Source organism: Drosophila sulfurigaster, chromosome 2L (assembly GCF_023558435.1).
Source record: "Drosophila sulfurigaster albostrigata strain 15112-1811.04 chromosome 2L, ASM2355843v2, whole genome shotgun sequence".
In the NCBI taxonomy this organism is placed as follows: domain Eukaryota; kingdom Metazoa; phylum Arthropoda; class Insecta; order Diptera; family Drosophilidae; genus Drosophila; species Drosophila sulfurigaster.
The window spans coordinates 20,196,040-20,213,818 of NC_084881.1; the positions used below are offsets into that span (position 1 = coordinate 20,196,040).

Genomic DNA, 17,779 nt, shown 5'->3' on the forward strand with positions numbered 1-17,779 from the left:
TATTTTTCATTCTTAATATTTTAGTATTTATAGATTTATAAAAACATTATATTTTATTTATTATTTAATAAAATACTTGCTTTATTTGATTATTGAATTTCAAATGTCAAACATTCTCGTCCACACTTTTCAAATGACAAAAGTATTTTAAAAAGTTCAACTGAAATTTATTTTTAAAAAATTCCAAATTTAAAGTATGTTTTAGTCGAGATTAGCAGCAGAATCAAAGATGCCCGATGCCAATACAAAATGCTTTCAGAAGGTCACCCATGTGATCTTTGACAATGATGGAACGCTCATGGGTAGAGTACTAAAAGTTGGCCAGATAACTGATAGATCTCTTTGCTATTGAAATATAAGAATATCTTTACAGATTCTGAAAAAATCTATGGCAATGCGTTAAAGAAAGTAGTCGCTAAATATGGTCATGACTTCAATCATGATATGCAGATTAACTGCATGGGCAGAAAATCCATTTCCATCGCCGCTTTATTGATTAATATGTTCAAGCTGCCCCTAACTGAACTCGAGTTTGTGCAACAATACGAAGAAGAGGCACTCAAAATGCTGTCGAATGTGCCTCTAATGCCAGGAGTTGATGAGTTGCTGCGCCATCTCTACGATCAGCATATTCCGATGGCCATAGCCACATCGTCGTCCAGTGAATCGTTGCGCATTAAATCGTATCCGCATCGCAATCTCTTGAGTGTCATGCATCACGTTGTCTGCGGCGATGATCCGCAACTGAAGCGCAGCAAACCGGCACCAGATATTTTTCTGCTTGCCGCCTCGCGTTTTAAGCCGCAACCCAAGCCGGAGTGTTGTCTAGTCTTTGAGGATTCGCCGGCGGGCATGCGGGCGGGTTTGGCTGCTGGGATGCAGGTTGTCATGATCCCAGAGCCACATGTGCCCAAAGAACTGAGGGAGGGGGCAACGCTTGTTTTGCCCTCGATGGAATGCTTTCAGCCAGAACTTTTTGGTCTGCCCTATATCGACTGCAGTCCTAAATTCTCGTTTGGTTAAGTGACTCTACATTTTTTTAATATTTTATACAAATTTTGAAATAATTATTAAGATAAATCATGACAAATTAATACAAATTTTGTCAATTAAAAAATTATCATCGCATATTATTTAAAAACTTTAGAATAATAATTATAATACAAATAAAAGCAGTACCAAAAATTGTAGTGGATATTTAAGAAATTCTTTTGTATGGCAAAGAACGTGTACAGCAATCTGGTCTAAGAAGCTTTGGCTTCACAATTTGGTATATTTTGACTTCTATGGTATATTTTGAATGTAGTATTTCAAATATGGTCATTGGTTTATTTTAGTATTTTTACCTTTACTCTAGCTTTCATTCTTGTTTTATAAAGAATTAAAAAAAAGACATAAGGACCTTGATTATCGCTGCTTAAATATGTTAAACATATTTACTAATTTCTCAACTTAGTTGGCAGTTTTAAATACAATAGATTTTTCTTTTATTTTTTTTTGTAAATTGTTTACATGTTGTAGGCGGAGGAATCGCAGGAAAGATGTCACCAGCTCAAGACAAATGTCTACACAAAGTGACTCACTGCATTTTTGATAATGATGGAACTTTGATGGGTAAACTACCTCAGTATTTAATACTAATTTAGAAACTAGTTAAAAAAGATATGTCTTCTATAGATACAGAGAAGCAATACGAGACAGCCGTCTCCAACTTATTGCGACCCTATGGAGAGAAATACACTTACGACTTGAAGCTGCAATGTATGGGAATGCCAACTTCCAAGTCAACCAGATTTCTGGTTGAGAAACTCAATTTGCCCATTGATGGCGCCACATTCGAGCAAATGTTCAATGACGAAGTGCATCGTCAGATGGGGAATGTGGAATTGATGCCTGGTGTAAAAGATCTCATACTTCATCTCCATCATCATCGTGTGCCAATGGCCATTGGCACCTCAGCACAGCGGAAAGTATTTGTTCATAAGGCTAGTTCACATTGCGATATAATGCCCGCCTTTCGTCACATTGTCTGCGGCGATGATCCCGAGCTGGTGCATGGCAAACCAGCTCCAGACATTTTTCTTTTAGCCGCATCGCGATTTAAGCCCAAGCCGCAACCTCAGTGTTGTCTGGTCTTTGAGGATTCGCCCATTGGCAAGCAGGCTGCCTTGGCTGCGGGCATGCAGGTGGTCATGATACCTGATCCTCGTGTGCCTGAGGAGCAGACTAAGGATGCCACAATTGTCCTGCGTTCAATGGCCGACTTCCAGCCGGAGCTCTTTGGTCTGCCGCCTTATGACAACTGTGATCGATTTACGTTTGGCTAGTCAAACAAAATTTTTCTCTAAATTAATGTAAATTTTATATTAAAATGGATACTTTATAAATTACTTAAGTTTAAATACATATTTACAGAATTGATGAATGTTTTGTGGTAATAGAAGTATTTTACTTAACTAATTTAATTTTAAATAAATTGTGATATTTATACTTGACTTTGAAAACGCTCATAATTTATTAATTCTATAATTAAATGGAAAATACGTGATTATATTTTTTATTATCTTCATCGATATTGTCTTCGGTATATTTTAGTACTTTTGAGGTATATTATTCGGTAAAATTTAAGAACAATATACCTCGAAAATACTAAAATACAATAATATATACTGGTGTATATTTTGAAAACAGTACTTTATTATTATTAATAAAGAACAATACTGCACAATTTTGTTTTTATTTAAAGACTGTAGCTTTGTTACTTGTTAAATGTAAAGTTGAATATTTAGTGGACTATGGACGATGCGATCAATAAATATAGTAAGTATATAATTTATTTCAAGAATTTTATATTAATGACTACAAAATATTTTATTAAAAGTAATTATATATAAATTATAATTACGTCACTAATGTGTGATAGTTTTTATTATTGTTAAATATTTTAGATAAATATTTAAGACAAGTGTGTATTAAAATATTGCATACAATCTTTTTAATCATTTTTTACTTTTTTACATTCTCTCTTTCAAGACACTTTGATAGAAGTTTAATACTTCGACTGTATCATTTTCAGCTGCTCTTTATTTAACATGGTGTTTGGTCTTGGAATGAAGTGTTTTATACTTATTTACTACCGAAAAGAACTTTTTACTCGCTCAAGTTGAGGCTCATTTATCGCTGCACAAAGTTGATATGCTGAATGCATTCTGCTATTCATATATCATCATACTGCAATTAAGAACACTTTTCTGAAGTTCTGCGCGCAGCTTCGTTGAGAGATCACGTTAATTTGATTATGCATGCCAACTGTATGAGGGGTTCATTTGGGGGGTTTGAGGGGGAAAATGTTGAAAAGAAAATGCTTCACATGCATTTTAATTAAACTATTTTCGACTTTAGCGACGTGCAATTTAAAATACTTTCGAAAAGTTGCTGCTGCTGCTGCTTCTGTTGCAGCCAGCAGCACTCCACTCACTGCCACAAGATGGGGCATGCAGCCTCAGTAAAAGGTGCTTGCTGCAGCTGTCAATTTAGTGGCGCGCCTTCACGGCAAAAGCTGACGTTTTTCTTTGCCTTTGCTTAGCCTAATGCCCAAGTTGCAAGTTCTGAGTTGTGAGTTGTGCTCGGGGTTTTCCGGTCCCGGAGTTTGCAGCTCCGTTCTGACTGCCAGCTACAGCTTGTGTTGCTTCAGCTTCAGTTTCGACTTCGACTTCGAACTGGCTGCATGTTGTTACAAAGTTGCGTAATTGATTAAGCAGTTGGCAAGACGTCAACGAAGCTGGCATCGGCTGTGGCAGCGACAAACTTTGTCATCGACGACAACGACGACGATGACGCAACGTGGCACGTGCTTCATGTTGACAGACGCTTTGAATGCGGATTAGCCACTGGCATTGACGTTCCCATGGTACCAGGATACGTTGAGCACTTAATGGATGCATGAGGCCAAGACACATATTAGTTGAATTATCACTGAGTCTGGAAATCTTGTGCGATCAAAATATTATATATTGAGGTATCGAGGTAAAGACTTTTTCAAGAATCTGAAGTTTATAAATAAGTGAAAAGAATAGATGTACTCAGTTATAAAAGATGATCCTATGAAAGAATTCCAGATTCCTTAAACAATAAATTGATTGAATTGAAAAAGATTGCTTAAATCTGATAATCATACCTGAAATAATAACTTAGCCTGGAGTCTGGAATCATCCAAATGTTTCCGGAAAAATAAATATCATTGTTATGGGATCAATATAAATTCACTTTCCTTTTACTACACTTTTCTTTTACTACCTACAGATTTAGAAAAATAAAAAATAATAATAAATAAATAAAAGCTAACTTTTTCAGTTAAAAAAAATCGAGATTGAATTTATAAATTCAGAAAAAATTAATGTGCAGCAATTATTTTTGTATGAAATTATAAATTCAATTCAATTTTTTGTTTAATTTTCTGTTTAATTATTTGCTTATCTGACTTCTTCAACTAAAAAAAGAATGGTTATGAGGTTTATTTGTCGATTTTTTCATTTTTGCGTATTTTGCTGTTCAAATCATAATTTTTATATGAATCTATATCTATTTTTGAAATTATAATTTTATAGGAACTACTTGTTTCTTTTTCAATTTATTTATTTATGAATATTGCCAAAACTAAAGTAAATGTTTGCCAACTAGGTTTAGTTCAATATTTTTTCATACCTTTTGCAAATATAATATATAACCAACCACTGAAAAGAGCTGCAATCTGTTACACCTTTAAATAATGGGAAAATGTAATAAATATTTTGTTATACCTTTTATTCTATGCCAAAAATTGTTAGCCATCAAATAATTTGCACGTCGCTTATTTGGGGAGAAGTGTGAGACCAAACCGCAAGAGGAAAAATAGAAACAAGAGCAAAAATCAAAATAGCAAATCGCAAACACAAAATAGAAAATAAAGAAAAATGCGAGTGGGCGACATGCTGCGTCAATAAAATGGCTTTAATTAATCGGAAGCGCTGCGTCAGCTGTTGCCACAAAAGCTTGGCAACAAATGCCACTAAGAAAGGGAAAGAGAATGTGCTATATAGGCATTTGAATGCAGCGACGAATTGAGCGCATAAATTATGCACAACCAACCATTTTGGGCAAAGCATTTATGGCCACGTTTTTTGGCCACAAACTTCCAGAGGGGGTTGGGGACGTAGAGACATGGGTGTAACGGGCGACTGGCCAGCAACAATATGTTGTAAACGTTTAATTTGAACGCGTCTCTAATCGCTGTCCTGGCAACGTGCAACTGCCACCCAAACCTGCAACCTGGTCGCTTGTAATTGCGTTCATTGAATTGTTAACTGGATTCGTTGTCTACGGCCAGCCGCAACCGCAACTTGCAACTGGAGGAGTGGAAAACGGCTGCTGTAGCGGGAAAACGGCTAAAAGCCGTTGTTATCCTTGCGGTTTGTTACAGCCCCCTTTCCCCTTGTGTCCCTTGAGTTGATTTGGGTTTGCTTTCAGTGGGGATTTAGCTCCAGTCGTCGTTTTCCTCCCAAACTCCCATAAAAATCCCGGTCAATGCACATCAAACTTTTGGCTCGCTGCTGCTGCAACTGTTTTTGGCATTTATTGGTATTGTTCGAATGTACCAATTAAAGTTCCACTAGCAGACTGGCAGACTGTCAGACGACCCCATAAAATATGCAAACACGTAAAAGTTCTCCACACACAGTTCGATGTCGATTGCGACAGCACATTAATGCTTAACGGTCATTGGGCTTCTTCTCTGCACTGCAGCGCAGCAATTCAGGCAAGACAGTCAGCGAATTGGCAAACGGTGGCAATAAAAGGTCATAAAACTGGAGAATAAGTCGAAGACTGGTCAGTAAAATTCTCGTCTCATTGTGCAGCTGCAATGAAAACGAAAAGTTTCAGGAGCGAAGGAAATCCGCTATTGAGGAACCTAATAAATTGTTTTTGAGGTGACAGCGAGATTTATTTGCTCTTTTTTGAGGAAACGCAATGCCTAAATAATAACTTTAATAAAAGTGATCAAATTAGTATTTTAATCTTCTCTGATAAATTAAATAACTTATGTTTTTTTTTTCGATTTATAAGAGAAGTTTTAATTACTCTTCTGCTTAAGAATCACAGATGGTTTTTAAATTTATGAACAAAAGATTTATTAAAAAAGTTATGAAATCAAGCCCTAATGTTTTAAAATACATTGTTTGGTTTTATACTCATTGTTTGGTTTTATACTATATATTAAGAATAATAATTATAAAAATATCATATTTATCATATTTCAAAATTTTGGATATTTATTCTCTATTTTTTAGAAAAAATAAAATATTACAAATTGGAAAATTTTCTTTATTATGAAAAAAAAAAACACAATTTAATTCCACATTTCCACAAAATACTATTTTGTATTATTTTGGATATACTTAATGTAAGTTAATGTGAACACATATAAGCGATGTAGGGGTGAGTGTGATATTTATTCATTGTAAATATACTACTAAGTATAATGATTAGACTAATATTTAAAAAAATAATTACAATTTGATCAAAATTTACTTTTTTAACCTTTTTTTTCAGTGTACATTTATTTTATGGAATAAATTCGAATTTTTTTGACGACGGAAATAGCTGGCGAATTCGCATTATTATGTGTTGTAGTATATTAAAAAATTGATAGCGTCCCCACTGATAACATTTGGTTGCTTAAACATGTGTGTAAGATATTATTTTAATTTAGCGCGGCGGCGAACTTTTTACTGCTTTTAGTAGCTCTTGGTATCAAGCAGCAAACGGATGTGAAACGTGGATTCGCTTTTAAAACTCAAATATGGAAAAGTGCCAACAATTGTACGCTTTACTCCTTATAATTATGCAAATATGCATAGTAGTTCACATTGGGAAGAATTTGAAAACGCGCGTGCGTTCAGACTTAAATGGAAGGAAGAACGTGATCGCACTACTCCCTCAACTCCCCTAAGAACTCTTCCAAGCTCTTGTTTACATTTATCTGCTGGTTTTCAAGAAATACAACCACAGAATAAATCGTCTAACTATGTGCTTTGTGACGATGCTGGTTGGGTGGTCATTCAGCGACGAACCAATGGAGAGGAAGACTTTAATAAGAGCTGGCAGGAATACGAGGATGGATTTGGTAACTCTCGAACTGACTTTTTCATTGGATTGAAGAAATTGCAACTTTTCACCAGTTCAACACGTCAAGTGTTGCATGTCACATTAAAATTTGATTGGGGCTCAGTTGTGGCACAATATGATGATTTTGCGATTGCCAACTCAACATCGCACTACAAATTGGAGTCTTTAGGAAAGTTTACCGGCAACGCATGTGATGCTTTAAGATTGAATGTCAATCAGGAATTCTCAACATACGATCAAAATCGATCTCCATCTCATCACAATTGCGCCAGCATTTTCCGGAGTGGTTGGTGGTATCCAAACGATTGTGGACTGAGGTTCGTTTAATTTATCAATAAATTAAAATAAATAATTTAATTTTAATCGTTTTATAGCAATCTCAATGCTCCATTCAATGGTTTCATACGCTGGGAATACTTTGATGTCAAGTCCGTAGTAACGAAGATTCGTCCATACCCAAATGGACTTTAAAGAATCTTAGCCTTTCGTCTTAAACATTTAATATTCATTTATCGAATTTGAAAATATTATCAATCAAAATAATTGCATTGATATTGTATTTTTCAACTATAAAAATTATAAAGTCAGAGTTTCATAATTATCTTTTATATACAGTATGGATTATTCAAAATATATGTTGCACAAAAAAAGAAACTTACAAGAATATCGGGTTTTGCTTACTGACTGTACTTGTTCTTTACTTATGCGGAATTCCGATTATTAATATTTATTTTACTTTACTATTTTGGATTATAAACTCATATTATATTAGTTTCTGCCATTATTTCAACAGTTAATTTATGCGAAAAAAGCATAATACAATTTGGGCAAATAAATTATAATTTTTTATTTGAGATAACAGCTTAAGTTTCTTTGGAATGTCAACATTTTACTAAATGAATGCGGAAGTTTTATGATAAGCATTATTTATTTCTTATATATTATATGTTATATGTTATATGTTTATATTTAAACGCGTAAACTTTAAATCAATACCGTGCTAAAAACTTTCAATGGGGTTTTTCTCTAACAAAACCTCGTTTAACATGACCTCTGACTAAGACTATTCGAAATTGATAGAATTTCTGAAGCAACATTAAATGATGACATTAAATAAAATTGTTAAATTTAATAAATAAAATTTTTAGGGTTCCACTGAATTGATTAATTATATTAAAATATAAAATAATTTGAATCTTTTGATTAAAAAATAATTTTTGACAGTCGGATCATAATTGCTTTCGTTGACAATGTCGTATATTTTGAATATAGTAGTATATCAATATACCAAAAACAGACTTCGGTATATTTCTGTAGGTTTTGGTGCATTAGTTCGGTATATTGTAAGAATAATATAACATTTTTTGCTTTTATATATCAATATCAATATATCAATATACCAAATATATCCATTGGTATATTTTCTTGGCACATTAATTCGGTATATTTTGATAATAATACTGCACTGTTTTGCTTTTATTGCGAAGTATCTTAAAGTCGAGCTTTCGACTGTAGCTTCCTTATTATTATTATTTTTTTTTTTTAGAGCGTAATCGCTTATTTTGTTCTGGTTTCATATCTCGCCTACTACGATTTCGTTTAACTGTTGTTTTTTTCGGTAAACATAACTCCCAAATAATAAGAAGGGATAAAATTTAAATTATATAAACAAAATAATGAATGACTCATTTTAGAATAATCTTATTTTTTCTAAGTACGACAATTTTGAGGAAATGCGACAATAAGAACATTTGTATTTAGTATAAAAGAGTTCCTTAGTTCAGACACGAGTTGCAGTTGTAATCGGCATTAAAAGTAAGCAAGCGTCTTTTAAAAAACGGAGAAATATAAAAAAAGATGCAGACATTTTTGAAATTGTTGGCGGTATTATTTATTCTCGTGCCAACATGCACAGCGAGTAGTTTTCTGCTTAAAGCAATTGTCAATGTAACTAAAGTAGTAGATGATCAAATAAGAAATGTTAATATTGACGAAGGCGTAAATTCTACAAAAGCATATATCGCACCTATGGAAAATCAATTAAAGCAATGTGGAGAAATGGAAGAAAAAATAATGCTCTTGGAACTTAAAATAAATGAAACCAATAAAGCTAATCAGCAACTAGACGAATATAAAAACCAAATTGAAAAGCAAGCAGCCGAAATAAAGACCATTTCGATTAAAGATGAACTTATTGCTAGCCAAAAAGCTGAAATAGAAGATAAACTAATGTTGCTGGAAATGCAAATTAATAAAACGAACAAAGCCAATCAACAAATAGAAGACTACAAAAACCAAATTGAAAAGAAAGAACATGAAATACAGAACTTGTCGAAGAACAACGGAATTGTTACTAGCCAAAGAGCTGAGATAGAAGATAAACTAAAACTTCTGGAAGATTTTCAATTGCAAATTGCAAAGAATGAATTAGAAATAAGGAACTTGCAATCAACTATATCATCTTACGAGAACAATACAAATAATCAGAGTAAAATTTTATAAGATATTACCACATAGCTAGGGAAATTTAATAATAAATAATTATTCCACAAAATAGGTAATCTAAAAATTACAACACCAGATATAATATGTTACCATGAGGAAAACAAAATGTTAAAATCTGAGGTTCAGAATCTTAATGATAAAATTCAACATCTGGAAAATGAACAAAGTAAGTTCAGTCATACTTATAATAAACGAATTAGTACACATACATATTTTTTCAGATGAGGAAAACAAAATGTTAAAATCTGAGGTTCAGAATCTTAATGATAAAATTCAACAACTGGAAAATGAACAAAGTAAGTTCAGTCATACTTACTTATAAATAAATTATTGCACTTACATATTTTTCAGATGAATGCGAATTAACAATTAAAAAATTAGACGATCTGAATGATCATATAGGCGTCCAAGAAGGTTTATTAAATAGGAATTTAACTTGTTGATGCAATTCTGACTGCACATCTGCTCTCTTACAGTATCGTGTCAGATGGATTTGGAGTCAGAAAGGTTTGACTCCATCGAAAAGGATGTCACTATTGACGATATGAATAAAGAAGCTGAGGCTAATCGTAAACTGTTGGGTAAGTGTTCACTTTACTTAATTAAAGAAATGGAAATTAATGGAAATGGAAAGAAATTATCAGCTAAATAATAAAATTCAGTTGAGTAAGTGTTGCCTTTGGCTTATTACATTACAGAATTTAAATAAGTTTTATTAACTTTACTAGATCAATGTCAAGAGAACAATATGAATTTGCAAAAGACAGAAGAGGAGAAGAAATCAGTCGAAGAGAAACTAAGTATGCTAGATTAAATATCTAATTTAAATAAATCTAATAGAAAATACCTTTTTCCAGATGAATGTCAATTCAATAATACGAATTTAGTAAAATTAAACGATGAAAGCTTCAAAGAATGTCAAAGTAATCAACAAATAATATTAGGTAAGTGAATCACATTGAAATGTAAAATAAATACCACTCAAAATAATGTCAATTAAAGAATCGTGTCAGAATGATTTGGAATCGCAAAGAAATGAGTCCACTTATAAGAATGTGACTATTAAGGAACTGAATAAAGTTGCTGAGCTTAATCACAATCTATGGAGTAGGTATCTTCTTAAATATATGTATTACATTTGAAAAATCTATTTATATTGTATTCTACATTCTAGCCCAATGCCAGAAGAATAGCGAAGAAGTCCAAACTGAACTTGGTATGTTTTATTGAATTATTAATCATGATAGTCGTCTAATTTCAACAATTTTTGCTGTGGTAGATTCTTATAAAATAAAGGATGCGTACATCAAAAATTTAGTCGAATCATGTAAAAAGCAATTGGAATCGCAAAAACTTGAGACCACCTATAAAAATGCGATTATTAACGAATTAAATAAAGTTTTGGGTAGGTATCGTCTTTAAAGGAAATCAATTCAAGAGGAGTTATTTATGTACCATCGACCAATTCATCAATCCATATTTATTTTTTTCTTTAGATGAGTGTAAAAAGAACAATGCAGACCTCAACAATCGGCTGAGCATCATTGAAAAATGCAACAAACAATGCCACGGAAAAAATTTCTTTACAAATGCATGGTGTAAAGCGAAATGTAAATGGAATTGTTAGCAGTTCTTACAATATCGATGTTATAGATTTAAGTCAGCTGATTCTTCTGTTTAATTTCACTCATTCTGAATACACATTTGCTAAATTTGAATCGCATATTTCGTTAATTTAATTTTATTTCCATTAATAAGTGGACCAAAAGGGATATGAAAACACACAAAATAAACAATGGAACCTAATACGAATTTGACGGAAACTATTTAGGGTTTCGATCCATTCAGAAGTGGTTCACAATAAACTGTGAGAAGCCCGGCACCCATTTTGAATAAAAGCACGATAGTGCGGTATTTTCCCTAAAATATACCGAATTAATATACTCCAAAAAAAACTAAAATAGACTGATATGTCGATGAAGTACTACATAAAGATCAAAATATACAGAACTCTCAGAAATCATAAATACAATAGTTATTATTGTATTATATATACCAAAATTTGATTATAGTTTCGAAAATACGCCTGTTATTTGATTATTGTCGATTTGCGTGGGCGCAAGTGGACGTGCAAATATAAAAAGTACTGACTATCTCTTAAAGTCTTTGAGATCTAGATGTTCATACGAACAGACAGCCAGACAAACGGATCTGGCTAAATCGTCTAGACTTTACAGGGCCGGAGAAGACTTCTTCTGACTGTTAAATGCATTTCCTGGAGGCTCAAAGATACCCTTCTACCCTATGTGTCGCGGGTATAAAAATAACAGAATAATAATATTAATTCATTAGTTGTTTATAATTAATATAAGAAATATATTAAATTTGTACTTGATTACAAATTTGCGAAAACTTCGATAATTCAAGTGGCATTTGCGAGTTCATATACCGAATTTTTGGGATCTAATATACATGTAGTTTAATATGTGTTATAATATATAACAGTTAATATTTTGTTGAGTACTACACTTTTTGTTGTTATCAAGATCAGTTAGCCATACTTCCTGTTTCTTTCAAGCAGGAAACACAATTTGTTTAAATAGTGCACGCACTCGTATAATGCTGATTGTTTTAAGTTGATTACTTCGCCACTGATAGCGTTAGGTTAGACTTAAATTTAAGCTTTGAAATTTAGTTTCAACGTGGCTACAAACTATTCATAAAATTTAGTAGTTATTCGTCTCAAAGAGCATACGGTTGTGAATCTTGAATTCCCTCCAAAAATTCCAATATGCGGAAGTTCCTCAAATTACTCGCTGTTGTCCTTGTAATTGTGCAAATATGGACAGTCAGCACACAACCAACTGATGGAGATTTTATTACAACTACTAATTTAACAAAAGAAGAAAATAATAAGTTGCTGGGTGAAACAGAAGTAAAAGAAACTTCTCTATCAATTATATTAAGTGAAATACAAAAAATCCAGTTGAATACCGCCAACATCGAATTGAAATTAAAGGAACTGACTGATGTAAACGAGCTTATAAAATCTAAAGAGAAAGTTGCCGATTACAAAGATCAAATATCAAAGTTGCATTCAACTCTAATATCATACAAAAATACCATCAATGCAAATAATAAAAAAATATCAAAGTTGGAGTCGGCAAACGATGAGTGTAAACTTAAATAAGCTACTAAATTTGGTACAATTTAATAATTTTAATTATTCCAGATAATATTAAATTTAATACGCTGAAGTATGAATTTGAGAAGCTAAATAGCGAAACAGAAAGGCTGAAAAATGAACAAAGTAAGTTCCGTAAGAACATTAACAAAACAATTTTTAATTTTGTATAACATTTCTAGAAGAAAACCAAGAGCAAATGGTGAGGAAATCGTTCATAGAAATGGAATTAGGTATGGAACATTGAATTTTTATACCCGCTACCCATAGGGTAAAAGGGTATTATAACTCTGTGCCGACAGGAAATGTATGTAACAGGTAGAAGGAGGCATCTCCGACCCTATAAAGTATATATATTCTTGATCAGCGTCAACAGCCGAGACGATCTAGCCATGTCCGTCTGTCCGTCTGTGTGTCTTTGTGTCTGTCCGTCCGTCCGTATGAACACCTAGATCTCAGAGACTATAAGAGATAGAGATATAATTTTTTTTCGACAGCATTTGTTATGTTTGCACGCAGATCAAGTTTGTTTCAAATTTTTGCCACGCCCACTTCCGCCCCCGCAAATCAAAAAAATCGAATAACAAGCGTAATTTTAAAGCTAAAGCTGCGAATTTTGGTATATACAATAATTACTATAGTAGTTATGATTCCTGAAAATTTGGTTGCGATCAGATAATTGTCGAAGTTATTAAAGAAATACTTTTGTATGGTCAAAAACGCCTACTTACTAGGGGTCTTAGTTGCTTTGGCTGGCAATCTGGCACATTGTGCCGTCTATGGTATATTTTGAATGGTGTGCTGTATCGATATACCAAATATACCATTTGGTATATTTTTAGTATATTTGAAGTATATTCGGTATATTTTGAGAATAATACCCCAAAATATATTGTTTTTAATCAAATTGGGTAGCGGGTATCTCACAGTCGAGTACACTCGACTGTAGCTTTCTTACTTGTTTATTATGACCTATACATTCCACATTCATTTTGATTTTAGAACGCTGTAAAGAAGACTCTTATCAGGACAAAAGGAAATTTGAAAGGTTTAAAGAAAAAACACAGAGCACATTACAAACTGAGGTTAAATACTGCAATTCCTGGAAAGAGTTATTTAAGAATAAACTCAGTTCTAAGGATGATGAGTTAATCGATTGCTATACAAAGAATCAACAAATATCCGGATCATCAATTCCTTCCAAAATTCTTCCCACCTCATGCTTAAACCTGACTTCTGGTATTCAAGAAATTCAACTGCCAAATGGAAATCCATATTATGTGCTATGCGGTTCGGATGGTTGGCTGATTATTCAGCGACGCATCGATGGAAGTCAAGACTTTAATAAGACCTGGCAGGAATATGTGGATGGAGTTGGAGACATTCATGGGGAGTTTTTTATGGGATTAGAAAATCTGCACCTAATTACCAATGCAACACGTCAACAGTTAAATATTTCGATTAGAACTGATGATTTCGGAACAGAAGTTGCGGAATATGATGACTTTAGGATTGGAAATTCAGAATCCCTATATGAATTGGAATCAATCGGAAATTTCACTGAAGATGAGTATACTTGTATTATAAATGCCTTACAACATCATATAAAAAGGCCATTTTCAACATATGATAGAAAGTCTCCTGATTTGAAAACTGGTGGAGTAAACTTTGGAGGCTGGTGGTACTCGAATGTAGACGATTATTGGTTAGTGAACGTCAATAGTAAATGAAAATAAACAATTTAATCTGATATTCTTACAGCTATCTTAATGCGCCCCACACTGATGCTGGTTACAGTAAGGTCTACTGGAGATATGTTGGAGTGCAAGCCGTAACAATGGCAATTCGCCCCTACATTCACGAACATTAAAAAGCCTCTACTTATTATCCATTTCAATTTAAAATCAGAAGATTTTCGTTTTTTTGCATTGATTATTCTATTATATGTAAAATATATTGTTGGGCATAAATTGTACAAGTAAAAAATATTTGAAGTTAGAATTAAAACAATTATATATTGAATATTCAAAAAAAAAAAAAAATTACAAGTAATATTATTTGTTTTATGACTTTGTGCCAGGGTAGCTAATGACATCCATCTGTCTTTATGCCACGTAGATCTCACCATCGATAGGGGAAAATTTACCATGCTCTTTCAGCACATGTTAAAAAAAAACTATAAGAAACGAGGTTTATTTTACGACAGTTAAATATAGATACAATATTTGGGATTACATGAAAAGCATTGAAAATACTTAAAAGATCATTTTGGGGCATTAGTTTAATTGCGATGTTGATCGATAACGCAATCTATTAATTTGCCAAAATATACTTTTTGGTTATGCTTTCAATATTTTTGTTATATTTTCAGCATCTAAGGTCAGCTTTGGTATAAATTTTGTATAATGTGTACTTTATGGTATATTTAAAATTAAATATAATACTATCTCTATATATAGTAAATAAAGGCTTCGGTACATTTTAAAAAATAATACCACACTGTACTGTGCGCTGTTTTGCTTTTATTTACAATGGGTTGCGGTTATCTCACAGTTGAGCACACTTGACTGTAACTTTCTTACATGTTTTTTATTATATGCAAAGATATTTAAACACTTGAATACAAATTTGGATAAATATTGATAATTCCATTTATTTCCAGTGCCATTTGCGAGTTCACATGAAATGTAGAGCCAAATATCTCCAAATTAACACAAGTATACCGAATTTTTGCGACCTATTATATAATTTAATATGTGGTTAATATTTTGTTGAGTACTACATTTTTTGTTGTTTCAAGATTAGCTAGCGGAATTTCCTGTTTCTTTTAGCAAAAAAACTTATTATTTAAAATAGAGTACGCACTCGCGTAATGCTGATTGTTTTAAGTTGATTACTTCGCCATTGATAGCGTTAGGTTAGACTTAAATTTATTCTTTTAAATTTAGTTTCAACTATTCATAAAATTTAGAAGTTATTCGTCGCAAGTGGTAAACGGTTGTGTATCTTGAATTCCCTCTGAAAATTCCAATATGCGGAAGTTTCTCAGATTATTCACTGTTGTCCTTGTAATTGTGCAAATATGGACAGTCAGCACACAACCAACTGATGGCAACAACAAGTTACTTAACAAATCTGAAAACAAAGAAAATTCCCTATCAGTAATATTAAGTGAAATACAAAAAATCCAGTTGAATACCGCTAACATTGAATTGAAATTAAAGGAAAGTGAAGAGATTATCGCTAAGCAAAATGCTGAGTTGGAAAATAAATTGAGACTCTTGAATACTGAAATAGATGAACTTTTAAAGACTAAAGAACAAGTTGCCGATTATAAAGATCAAGTAACGAAGTTGCAATCAACAATCAATATAAAAAATGAAGAAATATCAAAGTTGAAGTCGGAAAAGGAAGAGGGTAAATTTAAATGAGTTAAAAGTAGTTAATGTAAGTGCAATTTAATAACAAAATTAATTACAGATTATCTAGAAATTACTATGTTGAAGTCTGCAGCTGAGAAGCAAAATAGCGAAATAGAAATGCTGAAAAATGAACAAAGTAAGTTTCGTAAGAACATTAACAAAACAATTTTTAATTTTGTATAACATTTCTAGAGGAAAACCAAGAGCAAATGGTGAGGAAATCGTTCATAGAAATGGAATTAGGTATGGAACATTGAATTTTTTATTATGACCTATACATTCCACATTAATTTTGATTTTAGAACGCTGTAAATATGACACTATGGATAGCCAACATAAACTTGCCGACTTGGAAAAAACCCTAAGCACACTACAAACCGAGTTGAAATACTGCAATTCTTGGAAAGAGTTCTTTAAGAATAAACTCAGTTCTAAAGATGATGAGTTAAACGATTGCTTTATAAAGCGTCAACAAATATCCGGATCATCAATTCCTTCCAAAATTCTTCCCACCTCATGCTTAAACCTGACTTCTGGTATTCAAGAGATTCAACTGCCAAATGGAAATCCATATTATGTGCTATGCGGTTCGGATGGTTGGATGATTATTCAGCGACGAATCGATGGAAGTGGAGACTTCAATAAGAATTTGCAGATATATGTGGATGGTATTGGAGACATTAATGGGGAATTTTTCATGGGGTTGGAAAATCTGCATCTAATTACCAATGCAACGCGTCACAAGTTGAAAGTTTTTATAGAAAAAAAAGAAGAAGAAAAAGAAGTAATTTTTGAATATGATGACTTTAGGATTGGAAATTCAGAATCTCTATATGAATTGGAATCAATCGGAAATTTCACGGGAGAGTCAGATTTAAATGCCTTAGAAAATCATGTAAAAATGCCTTTTTCAATAACCGATGTAAATTCTAATAATTGGGAAACCATGAACGCAGGCTGGTGGTTTTCGGATTATAATCAATGGTTAGTGAAGTTTCTCTGTAAATGAATATGAATAATTTAATCTGATAATCTTACAGTGACCTAAATGCGCCCTATGATGTTATATACTGGCAATGGCTTAAAATACAACGTGTAACAATGGAAATTCGCCCCTACACTAATGGATATTAAAGATCCTCTACTTATTATATTATTCAATTAAAAATCAGATTTTTTGTTTGCTTTTCTAAGATATATTTCCAAATATAGCCTTTGGTATATTTTAGAATTTTTGTGACATATTTTTGGTCATTTATTTAAAATGGCTTGCGGCTATCTGGCAGTCAAGCACACACGACTGTAGGTTTCTTACTAGTTGGTAATCAAGCCCGCTTCCACTTTGAAAATGTTTGGGTTTTATTCAAACTGGTCATCGAGCACGCTCGAATATAGCTTTCTCACTTGTTTTAATATGTTCTTTCGATAACGACAGAGGTTCGACTTGAGCGAATATAGAAGGGCATAAATGTATGAACCTATATTAAAAAGCATTTTCGACTTT

The 17,779-nt window shown here is 32.7% G+C and overlaps 5 protein-coding genes across 7 annotated transcripts; all 5 read left to right on the forward strand.

Moving 5' to 3' along the window:
• The first annotated feature begins 109 nt into the window (after window positions 1-109).
• On the forward strand, window positions 110-1,155 carry LOC133850353 (pseudouridine-5'-phosphatase-like). 2 transcript variants are annotated; one of them, XM_062286416.1, is made up of 2 exons: window positions 110-302; window positions 374-1,155. In XM_062286416.1, exons 1-2 carry the CDS (start codon window positions 230-232, stop codon window positions 1,021-1,023), a joined length of 723 nt encoding a protein of 240 aa, XP_062142400.1. In that variant the 5' UTR covers window positions 110-229; the 3' UTR covers window positions 1,024-1,155. The 2 variants fall into 2 exon arrangements, with proteins under 2 accessions (XP_062142400.1, XP_062142401.1); XM_062286417.1 differs by having other exon boundaries at window positions 165-302; window positions 361-1,155.
• Window positions 1,156-1,462: 307 nt separating this feature from the next.
• On the forward strand, window positions 1,463-2,390 carry LOC133850577 (probable pseudouridine-5'-phosphatase). Its single transcript, XM_062286702.1, has 2 exons — window positions 1,463-1,614; window positions 1,678-2,390. The coding sequence occupies exons 1-2, from the start codon at window positions 1,542-1,544 to the stop codon at window positions 2,325-2,327; spliced, it is 723 nt and encodes a 240-aa protein (XP_062142686.1). The 5' UTR covers window positions 1,463-1,541; the 3' UTR covers window positions 2,328-2,390.
• Window positions 2,391-6,789: 4,399 nt separating this feature from the next.
• On the forward strand, window positions 6,790-7,748 carry LOC133850044 (fibrinogen-like protein 1). Its single transcript, XM_062286005.1, has 2 exons — window positions 6,790-7,481; window positions 7,539-7,748. The coding sequence occupies exons 1-2, from the start codon at window positions 6,889-6,891 to the stop codon at window positions 7,633-7,635; spliced, it is 690 nt and encodes a 229-aa protein (XP_062141989.1). The 5' UTR covers window positions 6,790-6,888; the 3' UTR covers window positions 7,636-7,748.
• A 2,018-nt stretch (window positions 7,749-9,766) lies between these two features.
• LOC133844730 (interaptin-like) lies at window positions 9,767-11,376 on the forward strand. 2 transcript variants are annotated; one of them, XM_062278884.1, is made up of 10 exons: window positions 9,767-9,835; window positions 9,891-9,965; window positions 10,021-10,083; window positions 10,146-10,250; window positions 10,398-10,469; window positions 10,527-10,613; window positions 10,672-10,776; window positions 10,844-10,885; window positions 10,949-11,074; window positions 11,166-11,376. In XM_062278884.1, the coding sequence occupies exons 1-10, from the start codon at window positions 9,775-9,777 to the stop codon at window positions 11,294-11,296; spliced, it is 867 nt and encodes a 288-aa protein (XP_062134868.1). In that variant the 5' UTR covers window positions 9,767-9,774; the 3' UTR covers window positions 11,297-11,376. The 2 variants fall into 2 exon arrangements, with proteins under 2 accessions (XP_062134868.1, XP_062134876.1); XM_062278892.1 differs by lacking the exons at window positions 10,527-10,613; window positions 10,672-10,776; window positions 10,844-10,885; window positions 10,949-11,074; window positions 11,166-11,376 and having other exon boundaries at window positions 10,332-10,414.
• A 4,437-nt stretch (window positions 11,377-15,813) lies between these two features.
• On the forward strand, window positions 15,814-17,448 carry LOC133847320 (angiopoietin-related protein 3-like). The gene is made up of 4 exons (XM_062282287.1): window positions 15,814-16,270; window positions 16,334-16,411; window positions 16,468-16,518; window positions 16,578-17,448. Exons 1-4 carry the CDS (start codon window positions 15,886-15,888, stop codon window positions 17,282-17,284), a joined length of 1,221 nt encoding a protein of 406 aa, XP_062138271.1. The 5' UTR covers window positions 15,814-15,885; the 3' UTR covers window positions 17,285-17,448.
• Window positions 17,449-17,779: the final 331 nt, after the last annotated feature.